A 27,687-nucleotide genomic window follows, 5' to 3' on the forward strand; every position below is an offset into this window, starting at 1 on the left:
AAAAACAGATGAACGAATAAGCAGTCACGACGATGATGGAAAGAGTAAGATAGAAAATGAGCTACGAAGCGGAATTTTCGCGCAGTGATTTACCGAGTATGCTGTGTTGATAAAGCTACAATTCGACACTCGATCTCGCGTATTATGAGTAAGTACGTAAACACGAGGATGTACTTTTAAAATTCAGAAAACTTCCTCGAAACGCTGCAGATCGTCCAATGAATCGCACCTACTATAGGGACTCGTATTTACAATACATACACATGCTCTACTTCGACTCCATTTTCCCATGTATTTCGAACATCTTCTATAATGTAAACACAACTCCTTAGCAAAACAGCGCGACATAAAGCATACATTGACCGCATACCATTCTCTCGGAATGCTGCGTGGAAAAAATTCGAGTCTTTTTTCATTGTTTTTCTCGTCGAAGCATGGATTATCTTCTTTTAAAAGCACATCTTTGAAATACATTAAATACTCATTGTACGATTCCCGCGTGACTGACAGTACATTATTTGCTGATCAAAATTATCGATGCCCGAAAATGCAAAGAGCGTCGCAATAATTTTTAAATTATACATTATCGACACATCTCAATAAACACGGCGAAACAAATGATTTATTTAAATCGACGGGATAGTATCAAAGATCACCGCTGAGCGATTCTCCTGGCGCCACTCGAGGCTCGCGAGTCGGAAGTCGGAACTCGGGACTGCAGTGACAGTCTAGTCTTGTATAACGCATATGTAAAGCTAGCCAGTACTGACTCGTCCAACTAACAACCGCAGTAGACCGACGCAGCAATTTAAGTGTGCGTGATAAAAGATTCCAACGAATTGAGAAACATTTAATCATTTTCAAGATCTTCCCAGAGTGTAAAAAAATGTCAAGTGCCAATAAATTTACAGGCTATACATACTTCGATAGAGAGTATTGCGATTTTACGTGGGTAATAAGTGATTATTCAACGCTCTGCGAAGATGGAATGCAATTAATATCGCCAGAATTCCATGTCGGCAAAGATGGTCAAAACCAGTTCACGTTAGAATTAAACGAAATTCAAAAGATGGTTCAAAATAAACATGTCAACTTTACAAGGTTAGATCTATATTGCGAAAAAAGCATTGATCTTTTACCCCTCAAATACAAGCTAACAGTTATTAAGGATGATATGATTGTTCATAGTCTAGAAAATTCTACTTCTTTAAATACGACTTTTTCATGTACAATATTCGAAGTTCCCTTTGAAGATATGAATGAATTCATTTCGTCCAACGGTAGCGTCATTTTTCGTTGTGAATTGTCAGTTTTCGTGGGAGAACAAAAGAATCTGCTGAACTATGAATCCGTCGATGCAAACGAAGTACCGAAACTGAAGTTCGGTGGGGTGCTTCTTGACAAAAAATTCAGTGATGTCATGCTACGAGCTGCATGTGGAAAGGAAATCCCAGCGCACAGACTGATGCTCGCTGCTGCCAGTCCAGTATTCAATGCCATGTTCAGCCACGATATGTTGGAAAAAGAAAGCCAAACAGTTAATATGGTCGATATCAATTTTGAAGCTGTAGTCGAGATGCTACGATATATTTATACTGGTAATATCGAAAATGATGAAATTGCCATCATTACTGATCTATTAGTAGCTGCTGACAAATATCAGCTTGGAGAATTGAAAAATAGATGCGAAAAAACTTTAAGTTCAAAGCTGTCCTCTGCAAATGCTGTAGATATTTTGAAGGTTGCTGATAAGCATGGTGCGAAATATTTGGAAAAAAAAGCAGTGGATTTTGTAAAACTGCATGTTTGCGCATCTTCAGATTCTGATGTAAAAAATATAATTTTCGGTAGGGAAACATCTTTTACGAAATGACCTAAAAGATTTTTTACATACATTTTCATTTTATTTGTCAATAATAATATATTTTCGTTTTATTTGTTATTAATAATATAATTATGTGCCACGTCATCCACGTTAGTTTGAAAATATGTTACTATCGTATTTCTGATCAAAATAAAAAGCCATTGTTGAAAATGTTGTCTTCCAAGCGTAACGTTATTTCATGACAGTTACACAATTACATTTTTGACTTGATGCAGTCGGGAACGCTTCAATCCTTAGTAAAATATGCGAAAAAAAAAACAATTACAATTAAGGTAAGTAACGACTGACGCGAGCTCACAAAATTCTAACGTAAACAACTTGTGTACCGGCTAGCCGGCATAACCTTTTTTTCCGAATAAAATGAACTAAAACTCGGCATTGAAGCATATCATTGACGCGCGACACTTGTCTGCGCGAAATCGCGTAGAAAGAGCGAGAAAAGGCCGCGCGCGCGCCAAGAAAGGAGGAAAAGGAGCTCTCAGCTGCGACGACGGTGGCGGTGGGTGGCTGCTGATGTTGCTCAAAACATCGGCTATATACCTGCTATGCGATATATAGCATATATCTACCTATATATAGTCGCGGCGGAGCGCAGCGTGTCGAGAGAAAGGGATCTCCTGCCGCTGCCGCTGCTCCGACTCCGAGAGCTTCGAGCAACCTGCCGGTGAAACTTGCCAGTCAGTTACTGACCGAAGCGCACAGCAGCGAGTTTGTGCACGCGAGTGTGCCAAAAGTATATAGTAGTGCCTTTCTCTCTCGAGCGCGCGCGCGAGATTCTTATTTTTGCGCTTTATACACACGAGCGCAAGAGATCGAAAGAGTCGAGAACGCGTTCATCGTAGAGTAGCCGGCGATTGGCGATCGGTTCGAAGAGCGAGACACATACTCGAGTGACAAATTGTGCGTCGAAGCGTTTCACACGCGCAAGGTGCCAATCTTTTATGCAAAAGGTGCTTATTAATTTTCTCAGTGTTTTATCGAGTGTGTGATAATTGGTTAGAGTGATTCGATCAAGAGTGTGGCTGTGTGTTTTCGTTTGAATTGAAGCTCGTCTCGAGCTTTTATTCTCGACGCGTATGTACATACGACGTGGATTCTTTTTTGGCGGTTTTGACACAAGCAAAAAAAAATTTTTTTTTTCCGTCGACACATTTTCGTAAAATTTCAACGAAAACAAATAATAAAGGTCTCTTATCCTACCGGAGAATAGAAGCAAAAAAGCGAACCGAGAATCCAAAGAAAAACTTTCTTCTCCTCGTTCGAAACGTTCCGAAAAAACGTCCGATCCACATTGTCATTCCATTGAAAAATCATCGTACAACAATTGTCGTGTGCTCGTCGTGGTTGAATTTTTGCAGCCTTTTAGCTCGCGTACTTATTTTCCAACGGAGCGTAAATTTGTTTTTTTTTTATCGAAAGAGATGGAGAGATCGCGAAATTCCGTCCTAATTCCCGAAGCGATATACATGTAATATCAAAGTAGTCGCATTAAGAGCGTTAATCATTGATATTTACGTACTCCGCGCACCGCAAGCAGCAGCAGCAGCAGCCGTTCTGCACTTGCATCGGGCCCCTTGGAGGGAGTAAAAATTCTCTCTTCCCTGCCACGGGCAGAGAGACGTTAATTGTCGTTTTCTCGTATATAAAATACAAAGTATTTACGTCGTAAATCTCTCGGCAATGCAAACTTTTGGCGCTTATGCTTTATACGCAACCACCGCGCGCGAAGGCTCGCTCGCTCGCTCGCACATAAATATATGTAACTATATCTCATAGTTGCTCGTAAAATGTGTACGTGTGTGTGTGTGTACATATATATAAAAGAAAAATATAACTGTAAAGTGCGTTTGTGCTATAGGAAAAAAATAAACGTATACCCATACACACACATACGGACTCGGATAGAAATGCAAGCGTATACGTACGTTCTTTTCTAGGTGGTTTGGTTACATTTTAAAGTATCCTACATTTTGCCCGCCGCGCGCGAGCATGAAGCCATGAGAGTGTGCCTATGGAATATGACTGTCCTACTTCGGGGCCTCGGCGCGGCGACTTAGGCACACACACACACACAGACACACTGCACCATGTGTTTTACGATTCGTATACACATACGTTGCATAGTTAAACGCATTCAATGTTGTACGGGCCCGAGCCATCGAGTTTCATTATTAAACGCGCACACGTGCCAAATAGATTTTCAGAGCCTGTGTGTGCTGCTATGTGCAAGTCGTTCAATTAGAGCCGCGAGAGAGCCTGTGTACCGACTGCCTGTCGATTTTGAGGATAATGAGAGGCATCGCGTACAAACTGTATACATTTCGACAAAAGACCCCAGACACGAGTTGATCGACGACGTTTTAATATGCATAATACGTGCTCTCGTTGTGTCACGACATCTGTTTTTCGCCATGAATTTTAGCGTTTCGTTAAAGGAGTCACGTTTTTTGGCGCGCGCGCGACTCCGAAGGACGGCTCGATACAATTCGTCGAGATTTTAAAAATCCATAGTTTTTTTTTCTTTCTTTCCTTTTAATACCTCCATCGACGATAGATCATTTAACACCTACGCGACAGCTGGAATTTATACGGCTCGTACAAAAGAGGAGAGAAAAAAATGTATACATACGCGCGCGAGGAATGCATTCAACGACGATGAGCTGCTCGGGAAATTTTACGCAATCTATAGATATACGAAGCTCGCGTAATTTTATAGCTCTTACATCGCGCGCGCACGTCTATATAGCCATTCGGCGAAAGAACAATCATCTCGAAATTATCGTATTACAATGTTAATTTAAGTCGATTGCCATTCGCAACCGCGAGAGAGCCGAGATCATTATTGGCGCGCGTTTCACAATTTTGAAAAAAAAAAGAAAAGAAAAGAAAAGACTAATACGTTGCGTGCGCGTGTACGTGTGTGTACTTATAGATGCAACCGTTTAACGACTCCGTTCGAATAACTTCCTCGAAGCCGCAGGTCTATTTATCTCGAGGTACATAATATTATCCACAAATCGATGCGTTCGCGCGGCTCACCACCATCACCACCGACAAGCGCAAAGGACCTGTCAATTTCTTGAAACATATAAATCTCATACATAATCGCTACATATATGGAACGTTAAACGCGCATCCATTTACCGAGGCGCGATGCAATTCTACTACCGATCTCTCTCGCGGAGTACATAGCGTCGTCGTCGCGTGCTTATAAACGCGTGCGCCGCCTGCAGTAATAATGATACCGCTATATTATACATGAGTACCCTCGCTAATGAATATATAGCGTAATAATATATCGTACCTATATACGTACATAGAGGCGCGACATAACATCATCATCATCATCATCATCATCATCATCATCACGACGACAATATGTCAACAGATTGTTTTTTATTGTTCGATCTAGCGATAATAATTGTACAGGTATAACTATATGATGCAGCTTGACCAAACGATGAATCGATGATTGTTCCAGGTGAGCGACTCGACGGCGGCAGATTACACTTCCGCGAGTCCATCTTCCACGGCTGCAGCAATACAACGTGTGCTATCCGCGCACATAAACGTATTATCTCAGCTATAGCCAACGTCTTATATATATAAAAGCACATCGATCGATTAGTTTCACCTCTGGCGGGGCTGGCTGGGGCAACGGTACATCAGCCGTGCAGCAGCAGCACAAGCGGCTAGAGTGGAAAAGGAAAAAAGGAATCGCAGGGAAGAGATATAACAGCAGCAGCGGCCAGAACAACAGTGCTCGGGTGTTTATATATACATATCTCAAAAGTATTAAAATAAAAGCACGACCCGCAAAGCTTTCGGTCGATCGAAGCAGTGTGACCCTGTGACCGTGTGGAAAAATCGTCGTCTCTCTATCGTATAAAAGTGCGCTCGGTGTGCGGGCGATGCGAAAGTTCGGTGTATAGAGCGGGCAAGTTCGCAGAGTGTGCAGTGCGCGGCGTGCAAGGCCAACATCTGTATCGCAGTATAGGAGACGATGGCACTGGAATCGTCGACGATGGCCGCCGACTCGACGGTCCGCAGCCAGGACTCGAGCAACAGCAGCGACTCCAAGGAGACGAAGATGTCGAAAGTTTCCACGACGAGCAGCAGCAGCAGCGAAGCCTCCAAGGTCGCCGAGAGCTGCGTCGAGTCCAAGCACTCGAAAGACGCCCTCATCGTCGAGAACGATCAGCAGCAGCAGCAGCAACCAACTAGAAGCAGCAGCCAAAAGGCTCATCGATCATCCGCGGAAGCTCGACAGCTGCAGCCGCAACTGCAGCAGCAGCTACAGCAACCGCCGCCGCCGTCGTCGACGACAGGACAGCAGCAGCAGCCACAAATCGACACGAAACAACAGCAGCAACAGCAGCAACAGAGCAGCAGTAAAAATAGCGGCGCGCCAAAAAATGACTCGAACTTGCTCATGCTCACCTCGTGCGGACAACTCTTGCTCGGTAAGTTTTGGTCGTCTGTGCATACAAGTCATTTTTGTCGCTTTTGTCGTATTATTATATGGCTGCAGTGCAGCATCAAACTCCAATCAACGACGACAACAGCTCCCACAAACGCGAAATGCCCGAGAAATACGAGTTTTTTGCCCGTCGTCAAGAATGCGGATTTCTGCCAGTTCTGCGGTTTTTCATCCTCCGATGTACATAAACCTCGTCGCGAGCTTTGAATATGTATGCGCGCGATCCTTCGGTTTGGCAAATATATATAAATGCATCCGTGAGATATGCGAATAACCGATTCTTCTTTTTTTTATTATTATAAAATATACATCAAAACCCGAAGACGATAGCTTATTAGAACGTGTAATTGGGCGTCATAGCATCACCGAAATTCCTCATTTTATATAATACGAGTTCTGCGGTCGGCATCGCATCGATCACCCCGTTAAATGGCCACGGGTGCAGTGCCTTTGCTTTTGTTCCAACGTTGGACTCGTACTTGCTCGTTTCTTTGCTTCTGCACTGCTGCAACGCGTGTATCGACGAGCATACTTTTATACGTCACAAGCCTGCGGACGCGTGCGAGATGTCTGAAATTGCAACTGCAAAGGAAGCTATGTATATTATATATCTACTCGAGGCGCGAGCGAGATTTTTTTTTTTTTTTTGCAACTACTTCTCTTGTTAGATTCATCTCGAGCGTGACGAGGTGGTTTCGGGAAACGAGATACCTGCGTCGTCGCCGCCGCCGCCGGAGGGGGTTGATGCTGTTGGCAATATGAAAAAAAAAACACTCGCGTAGCAGTAACCGATACTTGGATTTCTTTTGTTTCAGAAATTTTTTTTAACGTAAAAACTTGCGGATTTTACGACGTCTAGATTAAAAATTTCATAGAGTAGCAATCGTCATCCGCTGAAAATATTAGAAAACTTTCGTTCGAGATTCATTCGGTAACGCTTTAAAATTAGCCACGCAAATCACCTATTCGAAAATAACAAAAGATATCTCGCTTGCCTTTTTAACATACCTTATAGACATAAATGAGAAAATGCTGTTTTCAATAAATATTCATCAAAGCTAAAAGTGCAGTCGCCATTCGCCTTTTTTCATTCTTTCTCATTCATTTAATTGGCTCGATTTTATCGTTTGCTTGAAAAAAAGTAAACAGACGGGCAACCCACGCTATCGCATTGAATGTCGTCCAAATAAGCATCTCCGACGCACTCAACAACAGCTAAATATTTATAAGTCTATGTTTTTTGTCGCACAGGCGTCATACTGGTGGTGTTCGGCGTGCTCGTGCTGGTGCACGGCGCCTCGCTCGGCCAAACGGGCGCCGGCCTGTGGGCCGGTTTCGGGGCCCTGTGCGCGGGCGGCCTCGGCGTCGTCGCCGCCCTGTCGACCAGCTCGCTGACGGGCAAGTCGAGCTCGGGCTTCGCCTCGGCGCATCTGGCCTCGAGCCTCGTGGCGCTGGCCCTGTCCAACTTGGCCGCCATCACCGCACTGACGGCCGTCGTACGAGACTCCCAGAGAAACGTGCCCGACGTAGCTCTACTGCAGCTTCCGGTAAGTTTAGATATTATATTATATTTACCATTTGTTTTTGCGTCTGTATACGAGAGGAAGTTATAACTGGATTGCCATTGGAAATCGCTCGTAGCGATCTGTCGAGACGTTTAGCCTACATCGATCGTACACTATATACACGTAGAATTCGATGGATCGATACGATCTCGCAAGTCATTCGTAATTGAAAAATCCTCTTTCTCTCTCGCTGCGTACGCGCGCATTACAATAACTCACACAATGGCAACGAAAACGAAAGCGAATCGGCGCGCGTTGCAATTCCGCGACGTCGCAGCCTGGAATCCTCGTGCCACCGCGGCAACGATGGTGGCGGCAGCGGCTGCAGCCGATTGCTCTGCTCTCCGCGCGCTGCGGTCGATCTTTTTTACAATACGTATTCAATTAGCGTGTCACCGTTCGCGAAATGTTATTCAAAAAATATTATATGCAACGAGGCGGCTGACTTCTGCGTCCGGCAGCAGCGGCGGCGGCGCCACCAAGTATATAACTTTCACTTCGACGAATCGATGTCGTCGTCGTGGCCGTTGACTGCCGAGATTCGCGCTAAAATATTTATACACTCGCGGGCGCCGCGTATTGTCATTGTTGCGGAACAATGACTATTGACTGCTGCTGCGAGTCTCGTAATAAAAGGTACATCTGAAGTGTATTTTATTATTATAAAATACGTATAGACGCAGCAGCTCGAGAGAGAAAGATCGAGAAAAACGAATGAAAATCGGTACCGCGTGAGACTGCACTGCAGCGGCTCCACCGGTTTGCATTAGCCGCGTACCTATCGTATCTGGGGGTCTGGCTCTCTCTCTCTCTCTATCTCTATCTCTCGTTATCGCCAATATCAAAGCAGAGAGCCATGCACTTTATAACGTAGCCTAGATGACGTGTATATAGGAGCCGCCGCCGCCTTGAGAGCTAAAAATCGGCAGCCTGTGCGCGCACACGCCTAGTTCTGCACCGTTGAATTAATCTCACGCGCCCGACTTCTCGTAGATGATTATCTGAATTTTCCATTCTGATGTATGTAGTGCTGCTGCAGCTGCTGCTGTACGCGTGTCACGTATATACAAAATGTATTATATGTTGTGTATTATAAAGCGCGGAACTCGTATCCTAGGGTCCTGGATTATAACGAAAAGTCAAATGTACTACTGGTTGGGTCCAGTACAAAAAAAGTCGCCGCAACGAAATACATAACTATCGCCACGACCCCCCTCTCCGACATCTCTGGTATAATACATAAATATCAATTAAGCCGGTCCATTAATGCGCGTGATTATACACGACGCCAGACATCGTATGTATATATAGTATGCATATTATAAATATATACATTATGTACACTTTAACCATCGCTCGACGACGACGTTATCGCTTGTATTATACATTTATTTATGGGCTGATCCGAGAGACATCGACGATTACGTCTCTCGTTTATAGAGTTGGTGTGGGATTTTTTTTTATCATAACAAGCGCATCGATGCCTCGCGCGCCAAAGTGTAGTATAATAATCTCTGTCTCTCTCTTTCTCTCTGTCGGCTGGGACCGTTATTTACCTTGGTTTCTTGCGCGCAACTTTTCATAATACACGCGGCGCAGCAGCGTATACGTACACACCGCGCCTCGCGCTCTATTTAAGACTTTTTTCACCTGCACTTCTTGTTCTTCTTTTTCTTCGTCTTCTTCTTCTTTTTCTTCTTCTTCCTTGTCTTTTCCATATAGCTGCGCGTTTCCTTTTCTCTTTTGTTGTGCGGCCGCGATCCTCTTCCCGCGCGCCCGCGTCAAAGACCAAAGAGCAAAAAAGATCGTAAGGCTTGCGCGCGTTTGGCAAAAATATTATATACTCGGTGTAGCTACGCGATCGCAGCTCTTGTTTTAAAAGATCATAATCGTTTCCTCGAGCGATTGGCGTTCGGACGTCAAGTGTCGAGCAATTAGTCGCGATGTTTTATACATATAACCATAATAATGATAATAATGATAAAGAGAAAACTGCAATGCGGCACGACGAAATGAGGTCGTCGCCTGGGCGAACGATCGGTCAATATGACCAAGTCCATGGCAGCCGCATAGCCCCCTGCCAACGAATCCCAATGATCATTTGGCGTTCCTCTCGTGACTTTTCTTTCTCTCTCTCTCACTCACTCTTAATTCTGACCTGGACTGCAGTGACAATCTCTTCTCAGTTAACTTTTATCGTTAACGTTACGTATTACAAGCGTATCTCAAGCTCACCGCTCGGGGATATTTGTCCTCTCCTCCTCGAGTCCACGCGCGTCTAAGCGCGTAATCTCGCTGCGTATTCGTGCTGTATGTAATTAGGAGTCAAATATCCGGTCTACGCAACACGTCGATACGTAATCTAACTTCTGCATACAGACGGTACATGATACCATAGCCTACAATTTTCCGTATGCGAGCTATGCGCTGCATCATAATCCTACCTTAAATCATCCGCGAGATAGTTCATCCAACGATGTATCTTTACATCGTGCGAGAGCAACTGATGCGGCAATACGGGGCGAACTTTTTATCTGTTCTATAACCTGGGACTTTACAAGTACAGCGTAGCCAGAAGTCTCATTTCGTACGAATTTTTCCCTAAATATTAAAACCTTTAATTTAAGGCAGATTTTATGTAGGATCAAATAATGAAATTCAGGTAACCGGTATCGAATTGTGTATTTAGGAGACTTTTTCATAAAATTTTCCTTGAAATTTAAGCCTCCACCGCTAGATGGCAATTCGTTTTACCCGTAAATCTGCAAGTGATAAAGTCAAAATAATTTTATAAGTCAAAGCGAGGTTTGCTGACAAAGCGAAATTTACATGTAAAATAAATTCCGTAGTAGCTTTTTACCCATTAAATCAACCAAGATTGCTGAACACTTTATTGTAGTTTAGAAATTTTGTTGTTTTCCTTTAAAGCTCTGATCCATGACGAAAACGAATGGTGCTAAATATAGGTGATCGAGTTGAAACTTAAACAGGTTCATTTGTTAATGCATTCCAATTGTCATCATTTCGTAATCATCGCTTGGAAATGTACAGATAAAAGATCATCTTCAATAAATATATGTAGGTAACGTTCAATACGTATCAAAAAATGTAAAACCTTATCGTGTTATTAATGTCGCGTGCAAGCGCAGGTCACTGTACAAAATAACATTTCTGTTTTCGAATTCCTCGACTCCTGGTGCAAAAATGAAAAAAAAGAGACAAAAAATACACTCATACGCGCGTATACAGTCAAGTGAAAGTTCCTTTTTTTCTTCTTCTTTTTCACGAGATAATTCATCCTACACACGTCGAAACGGGGTAAGGTGGGATTCCGTCGTTCGCTGTAATTATTTGCGCTCGATGTAGCACCGGCTTTAATATCATTTAATTACGAATTTTTGCGCCAAAGTCGACTCGCGCGACCGGTATATATATTTACTCTATGTAACGCGTACTGCAGGTATGTATATATGCTGCGGCTGCTGCCTCGCGCAATTGAGGCGCGCAAAATTCTTTTCCCCCCGTCGCGCGATTCGGGATGAAAATCCAACCAGCCAGGCTATCAGCCATACGATACGTTCGTAGTTGCGCGACGTTGGCGCGAAGCGACGTTTAGGAATTCTCTTGCTCGTGCTGCAGCTCGCGCGCGCGGCATTAGATTACGTAAAAAGAGTCAGGCATGATAAAACGTCCAATTGATATTTCGAAATCAACCGCGAGGGATAGCGAAAGAGAGAGAGAGAGAGAGAGCGTGAGCCCCGTTAAGCCGTCGGCGTTATAATAAGATTCTGCTTTACGGATCCGCGCGTAAAAAAAGGACGCGATATAACGTCGCGAGATTCCTCCGCTGCTCTCGCGCTGGTTTACATAGCTCGAATAATTGTGACGTATATGATAGATAATGTTTACGCATCGCTATGCGTAATTTATAAAACGTGAAAATTGCGAAGAAACAGTTATTATATACTACATGTGTGTACTGTGTGGCTACTTATGCGCGCGTTCGATCGATAGCGTACGATGATCGTATGTACATAAAGATTGATGAGATGTTTTTTTTTTTCGAAAATTGAGAAAAAAAAGTAGGAAGAGAGAAAGAAATCTCTACCTGTCGATCGAATAATCTCTATTATACGCGCCGGTGTCGATACGTATAATGTACGCACGTGTATATGGAGAATAAATTTATGCATCTAGCACGTTTATTAATGAGCGGCAAAAAATCGCCGAGCAGTATTATACACAATGTCCAATGTATGGCTCTGTGTAGATATAGATTGGCCCAGATTGGCGATCTCGAGCGCCAGACTAACTCGCGGACATATAAATCCGGCGTCTGTACGTATATAATGCGCTATATAGTATATAGTAGTCACAGTCGAGGGATTTCGCCCGATAAAATATCTAACAGCGTGCGGCGATCGAATTGCCCCGCTCAACAGACACACAAATGCACGCGCAACCGTATACAAAAGCTGCGTTCCTTGGCCGATCGATCGAGTGTCCGAAAGTGTATCGCGCGCAGTTTCATGTGTGCGCACGATCGAAGTGAAAAATGCCCGGCTGCACAGAGGCGTTTTCTCTCCGAAGAACGATCCGAGCCGCGGCGCATATAAATCGGCATTTTCTCGTACCGATCGACGGCTGCTGCTGCCGCAGCCTTTTCTTTTATATGCTGATATAATTAGCCGCCTGGTGGCTGAAATTGGCTGCTGCTGCTGCTGCTGACGTATGGTACAGTGCATCATGCAGTCAGACGATGACCTCGTTTGCGCGCACCAACGCATGCCCGGATTTCTCTCTCGGCTCGATCGCGACAGAGCCCCGAGAGAGACACGCGCGCGTGTGGGCGTTCGTGAAACAGGTGAGCCGCTGCACATATACAGCCACCGGCGCGCCACTGGACCTGCCACCGGTATACACGCACATACTGCTGCTGCAGACACAGCGTGAACATGCCAGAGCAAAGAAGAAATCGAGCGAACGCCCGAGAGAGAAAGTTCAATGCCAAGGCTGTGTGTGCCGCGCACACTACCGATTGGCCGCGGCCGACTGCATGGCCGAAGGGATCGGATATTGTGCTGTGTGTGTGGACCATTTCGAAGCTGCATAGCATACGCGAGGCAGCTGCAGCAAAACTGCCGATGGGCAAAGTACTGTTATATATACCGATTTCCGAGTCGTTGCGACCTCACGTTCCTGCAAGCTATAAGCGCGCCGTCGACGACGTGATCGACTCTCTCTCTCTCTCTCTTTCTCTCTCTTTTGCTACATATAATACTCTCTCTCCGCTGTGCGAATTGGCAGCAGCTCACCTGCGTGTGTACTTCCTCAAAGCTCGTATACGGACTCGCGAAGATGCGCAGCGACGATGGCGGCGGCGGCGACTTCTTTTTTGCCACGCGCGCGAATCTTCCGAGAAAGAAAGAGTTTCCGTATTATTACGACGCGTCTCAACTGCCGATCGCGCGCGCGTGTGTATGTGTGTGTGTGTGTGCACGAGTCGAGATGTAATGTACCCGCGGCGAAACAGTTATATTTGGCTCTTTTACTCGAGTTTTCCCCGTGTAGTAAGTGATAAAACGTCGTAGAGCAAGTAAAACGTACACTGTATACATCGAGCGATTTCGATGTATGTATGCAAATGTATTATTGACGAAAATAGCCCGTGTTTTTTTTTCTGGGCTCGCGTTATTACAATGTCCATAAAAAGCGCGTAACAAAATGTGTACACGACGCTGTTATACCCGATATTATTCGTGGGAAAGATATATAGCGTACCGAAAAGCACGCGTGCACACGCTGCGCTAAAAACTCTTACTTTCTCGCTCGAGCGTGATGCATATTTAAACAGACGAAAAAATGTGCAGGCTCTCCGTTGCTACTGCTGGTGGTGGTCATTAGCGTGTGTAAAGCTCGCGATCTCTGTTCAACGCGGTGCACGACTTTTCATTCCGACGATCTCCCGCAGATTATACGCGCCTACACATACGCAAAGTACTTGCACGCTGTACTTTGGGCTTATTATTATTATTATTATTATTATAATTATTATTATTATTATTATTTTTATTTTTTTTATTTTTTTTATCGCGAATGACACATTGGTCAAAAATATCCACATCAAAATTAATGTAACAGTTGAATGATTTTTTTTTATTCACGTGGAAGAATTCAATATCCTGGATAAGCATTGGAGTTACTAGAACGAATACTACCGTGTTCTACCGAAATATGTCATGGCTTATATTTGTTTTTTTTGTAAAAAAAAACGCGAACGCCTTATTTTTGGTACATGACTTATGTTTAGATCTCCTCCGTTAGGTGGCGTTTATGTGACCCGCCACAGTTCCCGAATGAGAGCGAGTAAGGCTGCAGGCATATAAGCCAGCCTGCCCTAAAGAGATCTAAACATTCCACCTACCGAAATCCATCTCGGGGATTTCTATGTATTAACAAATATCAAAAAATACATGTAAATCATAATATAAATCTGTATAAATTTCTGTAAACCTAAATTGAAACATAGAAGACAAATCTTATGCTCGACTATATCGATGGATGCTTACAAACCTTGTTTACCGTAGCTCGTAGACAATTTCGAAATGTCCGTTTTACTTTGTCCCGGTCGAGTATAGAACCTCAGCATTCCCTTGTGACCTACCTTACGTTTGACTGATAAAACGTCATCCTCGCCATGCCTATGGGAATATGCATATTCTTCTCTTATAGCTAGACTTGAATATTTATTGTGTCATGTTTGCACCAGTCGGTATTCTAAACGTTTTTCTTAGCAAAATTCTACAAGATTGGTATTTGATTCCTTGACTGTGTTGACTCGATTAACATTGAATCTTGTTTATATATTAATAAAAAAAGGCATATTTTGAATTATACAATAATTTTGACTTTTCCACTTGTAAATTTTGATAGTTTTTTATTGGCGTTAAAAAATTTTACATAGCCACTTTGCCACTTGTAGATTTACAAATAAAGGTGCTTGCCATCTAGCGGAAAACACTTGCACTAATTATGATTGAATTTTTTAATATTGTCAATAAAAATTTTTTAATTCGAATACAGAATTACATTTTTTGGTTTATTTTTAGATTAAAAATAATTTATATAATTGCATTTCCATGCACTATTTGTACGGCCCCTATCTACTAATGTTAAAAAATAAATCAATGTGTTGCCTTAATATTCAACAACGCTTACCTCAGTGGTAATTCCTGACTTTGTGTACATGTTATCTTTTTATTGTTAATTCGCTTTCTTCTTCTTTGCTTCCGTCCGAAGAAACGAAAAGTTACTTTATACTCCATTTTAACGGATCTGTATACGAAGATTTGAAAGTTACGAATATCGTATTAGGCTCGCACGCGGCGCGCGCGCTCACGTTCTTATCAATTCCGCAATTTTTCTTCTTTCGACCGAAACCGAAAGGTGCATGAAATTTTTCCACTTTCTCGTTCTATTATTGATTTTTCACTCTCGTTTATTTCCTTCTTTATTTATATTTTTTTTTAACTCGGCGCGTGCACCGCGTGCGAGATCCCAATCGCATAATGTGTACTACAACGATCGGCATCGCACACGATCGTTTCTACTTTTCCACTCGCATGTATAGTACCATATAGTACCTGCTACGTGGTACGTAACGTATCGTTTCGATTAATCATAATTGCTTTGCGATGTTGTTGTTGTTGTAGTACGGCGTCGTGCCTCGTTGGACCATTGATGCTGTATGTGGGGCCCCCAACAACCTGCTACAGGCGGTGAAATTCAATTGTTACTTTTAATTGAATTTATCATTATATATCGTATAAATAATCCAAGTCTCGTTGCGCGTTGCGTATATATTCTGCGCTGCAGCTAGACGCGCACGTATACATCGTCGAAAAATTCATGAGTCACGAGTGATTATGGGTGGGATCGATCGATCGATCGGCGGTCCGCCATGAATTCCGCCGATTTTTCTCCAATGTCTAATCGATATTCTCGAGATGTGTGTGCACGTTTTACGCAACAAATATGCAATGGCGGTACCAAAATGTTCCGATTCAGGGCATGAATTCGCGCAAAAATATCAATAAATGCCTCCTGGGAAAAGCGAATCTAATCGGCATTTATCCCGCCTAGCTTATGCGCGGTGTATGTGTGCCGAATTCTAAATCCGATATCTCTATAGGCTACTACTTATATTATAATATACTTAGGAGTGCATGTAGCATAGGCTTAACATTGCCCGAGATAAGAAATGTTTTGCCCGCGCGCGCATAAACTTTTCCATGTCGCTCTGTAAACGTACATATAATGTGTACGACATAAAGCGGCAACAACATGTATAGCATGTGCAGGTCGTTGTGTATGTATATCTAAAACGGCTGTAAGCGATAGAAATGGTGCAGGCTGCGGCTGCACCACGCCGTGTTCTTGATTTTCACTTGTAAATATGCGAATCGAGTCAGCGAAAGAAACAACGAAAAAAAATCGCCACTTTATTCGAAAATTGTGCAATGGACTTCGATGCCTAGTACAGATAACACGTGGTACAGCTTGGAGTCTAATTAAAGAAAAGAATTGTCGAAAAAATTGTGTACCTGCCTATACTATATTATGTACTTGCGCTGATGAAAAAAGGACGATTTATCGGGGCTCGATCGTTGCCTTTATATAGGCAAAAATTGGAAAGTTCCTTTTTTACAAGAGTATATAAACACGAGTCGTTTCATTGGAATCGCATTGAACTTGACAGCGAGTAGGAAAGAAAGGCATTAAAGGTGCTTTTGGGCGCTCGTTAGTGCATAGACAATCGTCAGCTGCATCGAGTCAGCCCTGAAAGCCGTTGATTGTCACCTCGAAAGGGAAATTTCCGCGCGCTGCTCATCCTCGCGCTTGATTTTATCTCGAAATAATCCACGCGGCATTGATTTACACACCCTCGAAAATCGTGAAAAACGATCGCGCGTGGTAGATTTTCCCGCAAAAGAAAGAGTCAAACATCATCATCATCATCATCATCATCATTGGCATCGGTATCCGAAATCGCGTCGAGATTCAGAAGTGAGATAGGCCGTTGTTGTTGGCGCTTAGCCGCGCTTTCGAGCGCTGTATATATACGTATAAGGTGCCGAGAGGCTGATCTTACAGCTGTTGGGTATTATATGTATAAATACAGACACTCCGCGCGAGATCGACAGTACGCGATAAGGATGTTTGCCGCGGCTGAAAATCTGGATAAGCGCTTAATTGTGTTTAATTTATTTGCGCGCCTACGCGCATACACGTATATTTTCACTTATATTTATATTAACGCGCCGCGCCGACTCGAATTGGTATATGTAATCGAGGACGAAAATGACCCGCGTTTTATATGGATAAAATATGATATAAAGACTGTAATGTTTGCCGAAGCGATTGACCCGCGGGTATTTCGCCTCGAGGCGCAAAAAAGCTGATTATATTTTCGTGTATAAGTACATAACTTTTCCATTGCTGCTGCTACATGACATGCATGCATGCATAGACAGAAATCATACATAAATATCTCTTGTGTGCTCGCAGCTTTCGACGCGCGGCGCACTCGCACGTAAATATAATAATAGCACTTCGCGCATATCGCGTACACACATGCTTTCGCGGAGGAATCGCGAGAGTTGCCGCCGCCGTTCGATATATTTATTTATGACGTGTGTGCGTCAGCGGCAGCAGCAGCAGCAGCAGTAGTCCTTTTATAGGAGAAACACAAAAGTGCACGTAGACGAGTGTACATTAGATACGTGTGTGTGTATTTAGTTAATCACGCTGCAGCGTGAAATTGAAATCTCTATAATATAAATGTAAGACATGCACCAGGAGTCGGCAGTCCATTAAAATAGTTCATTCGGTGGCGGCGGCGGGGAGGGCTTTCTAAAACATTATAATGTATAACGCATTAAGAGAAAGAATAAAGGAGAGATATCGGCGCTTTGTGCATAGCTGTGCGCTCGCTCGCGCGTTGGTACCTACATGTATGGTGTGTAGGCAAACGAAACCAAGCACACACACACACACAATTTGCCATTAAGATCGAATCCGTAGATTGTTCCACGAGGCTCGTTGTTATTCTTTCCTTCGTTATATATATATTGAATCTAATTCCCCACCCGTGCCCGTCTGCATGAGCGTATAAAGCGTGTAAACATGGTGTACCATATAGTACAACGTGTAATTGTCTCCTCTTATAAATTCGAGCCCGAAAGCTCAAAGTCAAACAATGTAATACTCGCCTCGCTGTGACTTCCACACACACACACACACGCGCCAAGCACAAGTCCGCGATGCGCTGTATATAGTGTCAATGTATATTCTGTAAAACGTTGCATAGCATGTATAGACACAAAAGCCAAACTGCAGCCTTCGTATAGGTTCACAGCTGATATCGGGGCGGTTGAGAGAAAGTTCGCCTCGAGAGAGAGACGATATTGCTGTTGCAGCTCGGTCATTATACATAGAGAGAGACTTGGCTCATAGACACATTCGTGCATCACACAAAGCATCGCCGAGCTACTCTCTCGGCTCGGGCTCAGCTGCTGCTGCCTCGGAGATGCCTGAAAGAAGGATAGAAAGAGCTGCATCTCTACGTGTGATCGCGACCGCCGCGAGGAAGAGAGAGAAAAGTCGTGCCGACGTGTTGTGTATACGTATACCTAGAGGGATGTCCGATACATGGTATATACGGGATTATTACTCGACGACGGTATAAATACGTGCTTGCAGAGAAAGAGCTAGAAATTCTTCTTCGATCTTTTACCAACACGTATAGCTTTTCAGCTCAAAGTCCGATGTATGTACATGCGCTCGACAGCGACAATAATTGGCTGAATCAAATGTATAACGTTCGATTCGATGAACTTTTGTTATTAAATATCTATTTACTGGTACACGAGCGAGAGTTGCAGGCGCCGTAAAACTCTATGTGTGCGAATTATTACATATATAAATAGGAACAGAGCTCGAAAGAAAGTAAATATATAATAATATTTATTATATGCCTGTGTGCGACGACGACGAGAGTCGAGACAATAAAAGCTGTATCAGTCGAGGCGTGTTTATTATTAAATTACAAGTGCGACCGAAAGAAAGTCTCGATCGCCCGCTTGCGATTTTGCACGCGATTCTGCAGTACGAGAGATTCGTGAAAGAAATTTTCAATCGTAATGTACGAACGAAAAAAGTCAATATAGGTGTGCACGCCCCGGGACTATGAAAAAGAAGTGCACACGATTCACGTGCGAAATAAGAGCTTGCACTTGATCTTTACGCAGAGCTCTATATCACGCGTAATTCGTGGGAAAGCATAGCGCTGCTTACTGCACAATTCGATGGGTGTATATCATTTTCTAAAGCCGAGAAAGGCAGAAAGAAACAAATAAAAATATCGATTTTGATGAATCGATATTTTTATTTATTAAAATGGCATGAAAAGATTGCAAAACTCTCAATAACACTAGACGTTGAAAATGTAAGAGAGCGAGTAGTCAAATAATTGCGGCAAGAGCGAGAGAACAGACTTTTGCATCTAGACGCACCTGAATTAAAAAACATATCGCATATCGTTTTTCACGGGTTAAATCATGCTTACCCAATAGTAATATAGAGTATCTACATTACAAAAAAATGTGATGAAATTTCATTAGAAACAAACAAACAAAAAAAAGGAGGATCGTTCAAAAAAAAGCTCGTTCGACCAAGATCCGAGTCCTGCAGCCAAATAGGTGCAGTAGCTCGGGATTATTTAGCCGAGAGAATACATTGGCATGCCTAAGACACTCGGGAGTACAATAGACCTTGAAGGCCAAGCGCGCGAACAAGTGCATAAAGAGATGAGAAATCATACCACGTACGAGAGGCTGCTGCTGCTGCTGCAATCTCGAGGAGCTTTGTCTCCGAGTACTGGAGGGCCGTGTGTGCGAAGTCTTTCGAATACGGTATATTCGACGAAACTTTCCCATCGATTGTTAGAATCTCTATACTGATAGTATAATACATATAGGCATGGCCAAGAGATAGAGAAAGAAAAGCAGTCGCGCCTTTCGCAATTTCACGTAAAACAATGCAAATGAAACTCGTTTATACATATTACGCGCAGTATAAACTTTGTCTCTGTATAATCGCTTTAATTTTTATATTCATCTTGTTTTTCTTTTCTGCCTTTCTTCGTAGGACGACGAGGGCGTCGAGGTCGAGGCCGGCTGGTCGGGCCTGCTGGCGAGCTGCGGCCTGCTCGTGGCCTCCTGCGCCGAGCTCTTCCTGTCGGGCTACACGAGCCTGACCCTGGCCCCCAAGCTCTGCAGCTGCCTCAGACCCGCCTCCGACGACTGCCAAGACGATCTGGAGGCCTGCGTGGTGGCCGTGGACGGCCAAGGCAAGAACCTGAAGACCCGCAACATGGTGCACCAGTGGGTGATCGCCCAGTCGCCGAGCAAGAATCAGCCGTTCTACGTGGTGCAGCCCGTGCCGATGCCCATGCATCCGATGATCCAGGTAACGAGCTTCTCTTATTATTATTGTTATTATTTTTTTTTTTTTTTCAACAAAATCATTGTTATTCTCTGAAATACGATTTCGTAGAACGGACAGTGCTTTACCGGGAATTTCGCGGAATTTTTTTGCGGTTTCGTATAACAGGCGCGCGAAGTACTTTCGTTTTTCTTTCTGTTTGTATCACGGAGTGCAGTCGCGGTGTAACCGATTTATATTGAGTAAACGATCGACGTTCAGCGTACGCGCGTGCATTGTGTGCGTGTGTACACGTAGCAGCCGCGCGCATCGATTAATCGAGAGAGCTGCTCGCGTGGATTCTTCGGATAACGCACGCACATGAATATATAAAGGAAGAATGGCATAAGATACGAATCGGAGAAAAGCCGAATATTGACAGAGAAACGCCAAGCCGGCTTGGCGATCACGAAAAAAAAAACCCGTATATTTCTCGAGATCGCAATCGCGTGCGTACGCGCGGTATAGGCATATACACCTGCGCTCGGTGTACGATATTGGTAATATCCATCATTCGCGTGCCAATACACACACGCGTAGCACTTTCCTTCCGTATACGTCGCGTATTTATATGAATGTAATTCAAGCCGAGTTTTGGAATCTCGTAAAATCAATTTATAATGTATAAAATACCTACATAGCATTCGGATCGATAAGCTGTGTGCGCGCGCGCGCGTAAAACTGCGTAAAACACTTTCATCTCGTTTATAATTGTATTATTAACCCGAGTGGTCCGGGCGATTTATCTCGCTCGCTCTTTTTCCGTGGCCCGCGAAACGCGCGATCTTTATAATTTACATACGTACATTTATGTGGAAGCCTACTTCGATTAGGCCGGCTCGATCTAGTCGATTTGACAATTTGACCCAGTTTATAGAGATTCGGCGGAAAAAGCGAGGCTAATAAATATTTACATTGGCGCGTACATACAGGTGTTATCTTTCGAGTGCTTCCATATATATTTGCTCGTTTAATACTTTTTTTTTCTCGCTAAAGTTTTCACTGGATCGCGAAAATTTCACTCGTCCGCGCGATACACATCATCTCGCGCGCTATCCATCAACTCTATATAAAATCGTTATTAATCTCACGATCGGCTTTCTGCGCGCGTCATCGTCGCGCACACGTATATAAAGGTCCGCACTACAGGCGCGCGTCGCCCTCGCACGTCGCGTCTGCACGTGCAGCACACGCACATTTCTCCGCGAGCGGCGGCGATCGTTTTTCTTTTCCCACACTCGCGTTAATAAATCCCGTAATATCTACCACTTTCTACTGCATTCACGGTGCCTTTTTATATATGTATCTCTATATACGTACTGGACGCTCGCTATACGGAGCTTCTCGCGTCTGCGCGTAGTTGCGCTGTATACAGTGGCTTATCTGCGCGCTCGTGCATCATGTATCATATACGAATTGCTTCTATGATCGAACGCGGGTTCGGTGCTAAAGAGCTTAGACGTGGAGTATCGTATATATTTAGTATCGAAAAATATAACGCGTCAATTTTTCCTCTTTGCCTTTCAGCACTCTCGCGCGCGCGCGCGTGTCTGTAACTCTCTAAATTCGCGGATTTTATGACTCGCTCACGCGAGCACTTTATAGTAGTAACGACGCATCGAGTGAAAACTCAATGCGACCAGTTCCGTCGTCGGTTCTGTTGCTCTTCTTGTCGTTGTTGTTGTTGTTTTTTTCTCTCTCTCTTTCGACACCCGATTCGCGACGCATACAACGTACGATAGATATAATTAGCAGCTCGTGGAATGTGCGATTGTGCGACGGCATTACGCGACGCGTGGAGCAGCGAAATAGCGAATCGTTAATTGCTTTACGCTCCGTGCCAAATGCCGCGAACGAATGACTTTGCGCAACGAGAGAACGGAGCAGCTCGTGTGCCCGCTTCGATCCCTTTGCGCTTCTTCTCTCTTATATATCTCGAGCTTCTCAATCCTCGTGGTCGTCGATCTTGGCCGTTTTATATATATTGGTACCCACTTATAACGCGACTCGTAATAAGAATTACGTATACCGATCTGTGGCAGAGAGGAGTAATGCTGTACGTAGTCGCGGCTGTCATTATATCCGCGCAGATGTACGTGCGGATTTTTTGCAGTCAGAAGCGCATGTAAACGTGCCGCGAGCGGACCGGCAAAGATGATCGGTGTATACATGACTCCGGTGTATCGATTCGCTTTGCATCCGTTACGAGCCTTTTTTCGCGCAGAGCAGACAGAGAGAGAGAGAGAGAACAGCTGTTGATAAAAACGTGGGTGCAGATCTAAAGGGATATTTTGTCTCGTGCGCCATTTCGGCGCCGGCGCGAAGATGACGACGACGCCACAAAGAAAAGCTAGCATACAGTTTAAGAACTCAACTTTCAATTGAACGCTGATTTAATTTAAAAATCAAACATTAAAATTATTAATTTCAAATTGTCTATGTCGTTCAGTTTCATTCAAAAACTTAATTATCTACTTAAATTTAATTTTAATAATGTATGAAATTTCGATTAATTATTACCAGCCTCTACCACTAGATGGCGAGTATCTTTATTTTTAAATCTGCAAGTAGCCAAGTCAAAAGAATTGTATAAGTCAAAGCACAGTTCAAGTTCAAGTCAATAAATTCAGTCTAAAAGTCCAAATTGGCTATTCTTTTTATGGTTATTCAAGAAATTATTTTCTTTTATCAATTAATCGATCTTTCTAAAAAAACTTCCTTCACTTTTACATTAATTTTAACGTAAACATTTTTAACCGTGTCTTTTGTAATAAATAAAAATATGCAACGCTCGAATAATATTGTTGTCATATGAGCTCACAAGAAGAAGAAGCAGAAGGAGAAGAAGATTCGTTTTATAGATAATTGTAAGTACCGCGCGAGAAACGAGAGTCGGAGCCGAGCTTTATATTACAGCTTCGTGTAGTTCATCTATTTTGCACTCGCACTTGGAGTAATAATCATTTGTGTCTCTCGCGCATCCCGATTCTTCGCGATACGACTTCACTAATACGACGCGTTGCGATTGTTTTAATTAAACGAGTTAATCGGTGTCGCTCTCTCGACGCCTCCTTTGGGCGATTCATGCGAGCCATTGATATAAAAATATCATTTATACTTTTACGAGGGAGAGAAAAAAAATTCCGCGGTGACACGTTCTCTTGACCTCTGCACACATTTTGTATACTTATGGCCGAGTCGCGAGGATGACACACTAAAAGCTCATAGCTCGCGAGTCTCGATGGTCGCGTAGCTAAATTGCCGATGCGCGCACATACACACACACACACACACACACACACACACATACGCGTATATTATAGAAAGTTCAGAAGCACGCGTATTGCACAGAGTACTACGGCGCGACTCCATCTGGCAACGACGACGACGACGACAACGACGCGGTCAATTCCCGTTGTAGCCTGGCCCCGCGTGCGTATATGTATTAGCATTTTAGAAATTGATCGATAGCATTGTATTATATATACTGTTCTCGTGTGGCGTCCGCTGTGTGACTTTGACTCATTCGCGCTAATTTTTCGATGTCTCCGAACCAGAGATAGAGAGAGAAAGAGAGGAGATACATGGAGAAACCCGCGCGCCGTCGTCGTCGTCGTCGTCAACTTAACGGAAATGCGAAACGTACTTTATATAGTGTCCCCTTGGCTGACTGAAACGAAGTACTAGTAGCGATGCGGTAGTAGTAGTAGTAGTAGTAGTAGTAGTTGTTGTACCGGTGATAAATATATGTACAAGTTGTATAACCGTTGCACACGATGTTGTACCGCGATGCTTCGCGTCGACACGCGTACGAACGCACACTGCACAAAACGTAATACAGTTCCGGATCGCGAGTCGTTCAATAAACGCGGCAGATCGGTACAACCGTACGCAATCCTCGTGCTCTCGCGACGACGACATCGACGCGACGATGGATGAATGTGTAGCAGCGAAGATCGAAGATGCATATACTTTTAGGCTACGGAATTCGTTGCGACCGTAATAAGATCGTGTAAAACGGTAGTTCGCTCGAAAGTTTTTTTTCATACCCATCGATATTGATATTAACGATTTTCTTATTTCCTTTTTTCCCTCCGAGTACCGATTTACGCAGAGTTAAAAAAAAAGAAAAGAAAAAGGAAAGAAATGAATACAAAAACGAAATGTGTTGCAATGATCGCGGTGAAGCGCATTGCCGCGCACACGTTATAATGTGTGCACGTGTGTGCGTGGTAAATCGATAATAGCCCCGAGGCGAGCGAGTACCTACATTTCGAGGTATTTCGAGGACGGCCGCTCTCCTCCTCTGCCACTATAACGCTGTGTATCTGCTGCTGCTGCTGCTGCTGCTGCTGTACACCACAGTTGCAAGCGTTGCGCGCACTCACACACACACACACACACACGTGTGTAATCGTGAAGCATCGTCATCGTCGTCGTCCTCGCGGTCGAGACTTTCCTCTCACTCGTTTTCCAAAGCACTCCTTAACTCGACTCGGTGCGCGACGAGGCTCGCTTTTTTTTCCTCTCCACCTGTGCCTGTTTTCAAATGTAATGTTATTGTATTCCCGACGAATGGATTCGCGCTTGCCGCCTCAGTTTGACGGTTGATCGGTGTGTGCTGCGGCTGTTTGCACGGCTTTCTTGCAAGATGCATCAAAGCGCGCACGCATGAAAATTGGAAAAAAATCACGTACGCGCGCGAGTCATCGAAGATGGTTGCACGCGTGCTCGGGGTTTTTTCCACTACCTGACTCTGTTTCTCGGGTATTAATGTGCAACCCCGATATTCGTCAAATTGTCGTAACTCCAAACTCGTGTACGCATGTGTCGGGCGTATAATATTATATAAAACGCACGAATCCGATATGTACATAGCGATCATAGATTTTCGCAACGATATATATCATATGCTCGACGTGACTGTATAATGCGTTTGAAATTGCCATTCCAATCGTGCGTCGCATAAATACATTTATAAGTATAACGCGCGCGCATGAGATTGACAGATCGAGACCGGCAGAGGGATCGAGAGCGAAAGTGTTGGACTCGATGACGCGCGGAAAAAAGCACACAGGATACAAATCAATCATTTTCTCGTCGTTGACTATATAACATACGCAACGATTGTTTGAGATTTTAAAAGTATAGAATATTGTAGCACAAAAAGTAACGACGAACTGCCCAATAACAACAACAATAATAATAGAATTGCATTTGTTATTTGTCCACAGGCTCCGTACGGAATAGCAGCCGGCAAGTACCACGGGGGCTTCGTGGCGGCGGGCGCCTACGGTCATCTACCTGCTATGCTGCCGGCCTATCATCATCCGCCGGGCCCGCCGAGCTCGGTCGCCGGTCAGCATCGGCCACCCTCGCAAATCGTAAGTCACGATGTTCGCTGGCTCGCTCGTCGTCGAGCAGCGGCAGCTTAATTAAGCGCGCGCGCGGCTCTTTTTTGCTCGTCCGTGTATACAATATCGCACACAGAATGCCACCGCCGTCGTCGTGTGCGCACAGCGCGATAGTACATACAAAGAGCCGACATTTTTCATCATTTTCTCGTGAATACCGGAGAAATTTATATAGCGAGAGGTTCTCTCTCTCTTTTTGTATGAGGTATATTACATATATCGCGATCGTGTTTTACATGCGCTCGACTATAGGCGCACGGTGTAAAATCACGAGTGCGCGCACACACGCGAGCTTTTCCGCATTAGCTGCAGATTCCCACGGAAGTCGCGAGCGTCCGGAAGCTTGTGAACACGTGAAAATCGTGTATTTTACAATACATCTTCAATTCCTCGTTGATATATTTATCAATTTCAACAGGCCCGCAGCAAGTATCAAGCCGCGATGGTGGCCGGACAGAAGAAGCGTCGCCACTCGTCGGACCAGTCGGACGGCGAGCTGAGCAGCGGCGGCAGGCATCATCATCATCATCCACACGCTCATCCGTCTCATTATCGCCGAGGCACGCCGAGCAGCGCCAGCTCGCCCGACACCCCCAAGAATCATCATCATCAGCGATCGAGCTCCAAGTCCACGAGTCCCAGTAAAGAGTCACCGCCGCCGCAGCTCGACATGACCGACACCTACACGGGCCTGGACAAGCGCATAAGCGAGGAGTTCATCTCGATCGCCATGGACCCGGAGCGCAAGAGCAACCGAGCCTCGAGTCATCACGGCAGCGACATCGAGGCGGCTAGAAAAGCAGCGACTACCGCGGCTACCTCGTGAACGCGCCGATGAACCGCACGAAGACGAAGAAGAATAAGAAGAAGAAGACCGCGAGGAATTTTTGCTAAGAGCGACGACGACCCCACGATGCAAATGCCTCAGAGACGTGTGAAGCGAGATCGATCGGTATAAAGCGAGTGCATGCACTTGCCGATCTCTCTCTCTCTCTCTCTCTCTTTCTCTTATAGCTACGCTGCAACGCCACGAATATTTATGTATAAAAATACCGAACAGAGAACAATTACTTTTTACACACATATCTGGGTCGCTCGTTCGTGTTCACGCGCGCATAGCCAGTGATTATGATGAATTTTCAAACCTGCAGTGGCAACTGCATACGTCAATACCGAACGTGCGCCACAATTGCTTCCATGCAACTGCAGCCGCACGCTTCGCTGGGGACTATGCCGATGCGCGATTTATTATTATTATATACCTACTTTTGTATATAACAGCAGCGATAGCAGCAACAAAAAAACTCGCGTTGTTTTTTTTTTTTTTTTTTTTTTTATANGTTTTTTTTTTTTTTTATTTTATATTCTCTTGTACTAGACCGTGGACTTGTACTCGAATTGTGAATTCACGATACGCGTGGAATCGATATATACTATACATTTTATATATTGGAGCGACCGGCTTGATTTTTCACGCCATATAACACTGTTACATTGTCTTGCAAAAATTAAAAAAATGTCGAACGGACGATTTGCTTCACCTCGATTTTTTTGTCTCTAATTATAAGAGAGTGGTATTTTTGTTTTTAAATCTTTGATTGGGTACTTGATTCTTTAATTGCGATTATTACGTTTTATAAAATTTAAAATTAAACTATGTTATTTAATCACTGAAAATTATTAGATTTTAATTTACACGTTAAATTTTGTTTGAAATTTATGTCGAATATCAGTTACGTAGATAGATAGATAGATAAAACAATAAGGGGCTAGTCAAAGTAAATGTTTTTCTTTCTATTA

The 27,687-nt window shown here is 43.9% G+C and overlaps 2 protein-coding genes across 3 annotated transcripts; both read left to right on the forward strand.

The window, feature by feature from the left end:
- Positions 1-740: 740 nt before the first annotated feature.
- Positions 741-2,015, forward strand: LOC111694036 (speckle-type POZ protein A-like). The gene has a single exon (XM_023460684.1). The coding sequence runs from the start codon at positions 887-889 to the stop codon at positions 1,871-1,873; it is 987 nt and encodes a 328-aa protein (XP_023316452.1). The 5' UTR covers positions 741-886; the 3' UTR covers positions 1,874-2,015.
- A 574-nt stretch (positions 2,016-2,589) lies between these two features.
- Positions 2,590-27,198, forward strand: LOC106653115. Of its 2 annotated transcripts, none has more exons than XM_023460672.1 (6): positions 2,590-2,835; positions 5,693-6,348; positions 7,617-7,912; positions 20,138-20,458; positions 25,708-25,857; positions 26,306-27,198. In XM_023460672.1, exons 2-6 carry the CDS (start codon positions 5,889-5,891, stop codon positions 26,711-26,713), a joined length of 1,635 nt encoding a protein of 544 aa, XP_023316440.1. In that variant the 5' UTR covers positions 2,590-2,835; positions 5,693-5,888; the 3' UTR covers positions 26,714-27,198. The 2 variants fall into 2 exon arrangements, with proteins under 2 accessions (XP_023316440.1, XP_023316441.1); XM_023460673.1 differs by having other exon boundaries at positions 5,835-6,348.
- Positions 27,199-27,687: the final 489 nt, after the last annotated feature.

Source organism: Trichogramma pretiosum, unplaced genomic scaffold, assembly GCF_000599845.2.
Source record: "Trichogramma pretiosum strain Unisexual culture from Peru unplaced genomic scaffold, Tpre_2.0 scaffold30, whole genome shotgun sequence".
Taxonomy (NCBI): domain Eukaryota; kingdom Metazoa; phylum Arthropoda; class Insecta; order Hymenoptera; family Trichogrammatidae; genus Trichogramma; species Trichogramma pretiosum.

Coding starts and splice junctions, on each gene's coding strand:
- LOC111694036 (XM_023460684.1), top strand. CDS start 887: ATGTCAAGTGCCAATAAATTTACAGGCTATACATACTTCGATAGAGAG.
- LOC106653115 (XM_023460672.1), top strand. CDS start 5,889: ATGGCACTGGAATCGTCGACGATGGCCGCCGACTCGACGGTCCGCAGC. Junction 7,913..20,137: donor TAGCTCTACTGCAGCTTCCG/GTAAGTTTAGAT, acceptor CTTTCTTCGTAG/GACGACGAGGGCGTCGAGGT. Junction 20,459..25,707: donor CCATGCATCCGATGATCCAG/GTAACGAGCTTC, acceptor ATTTGTCCACAG/GCTCCGTACGGAATAGCAGC.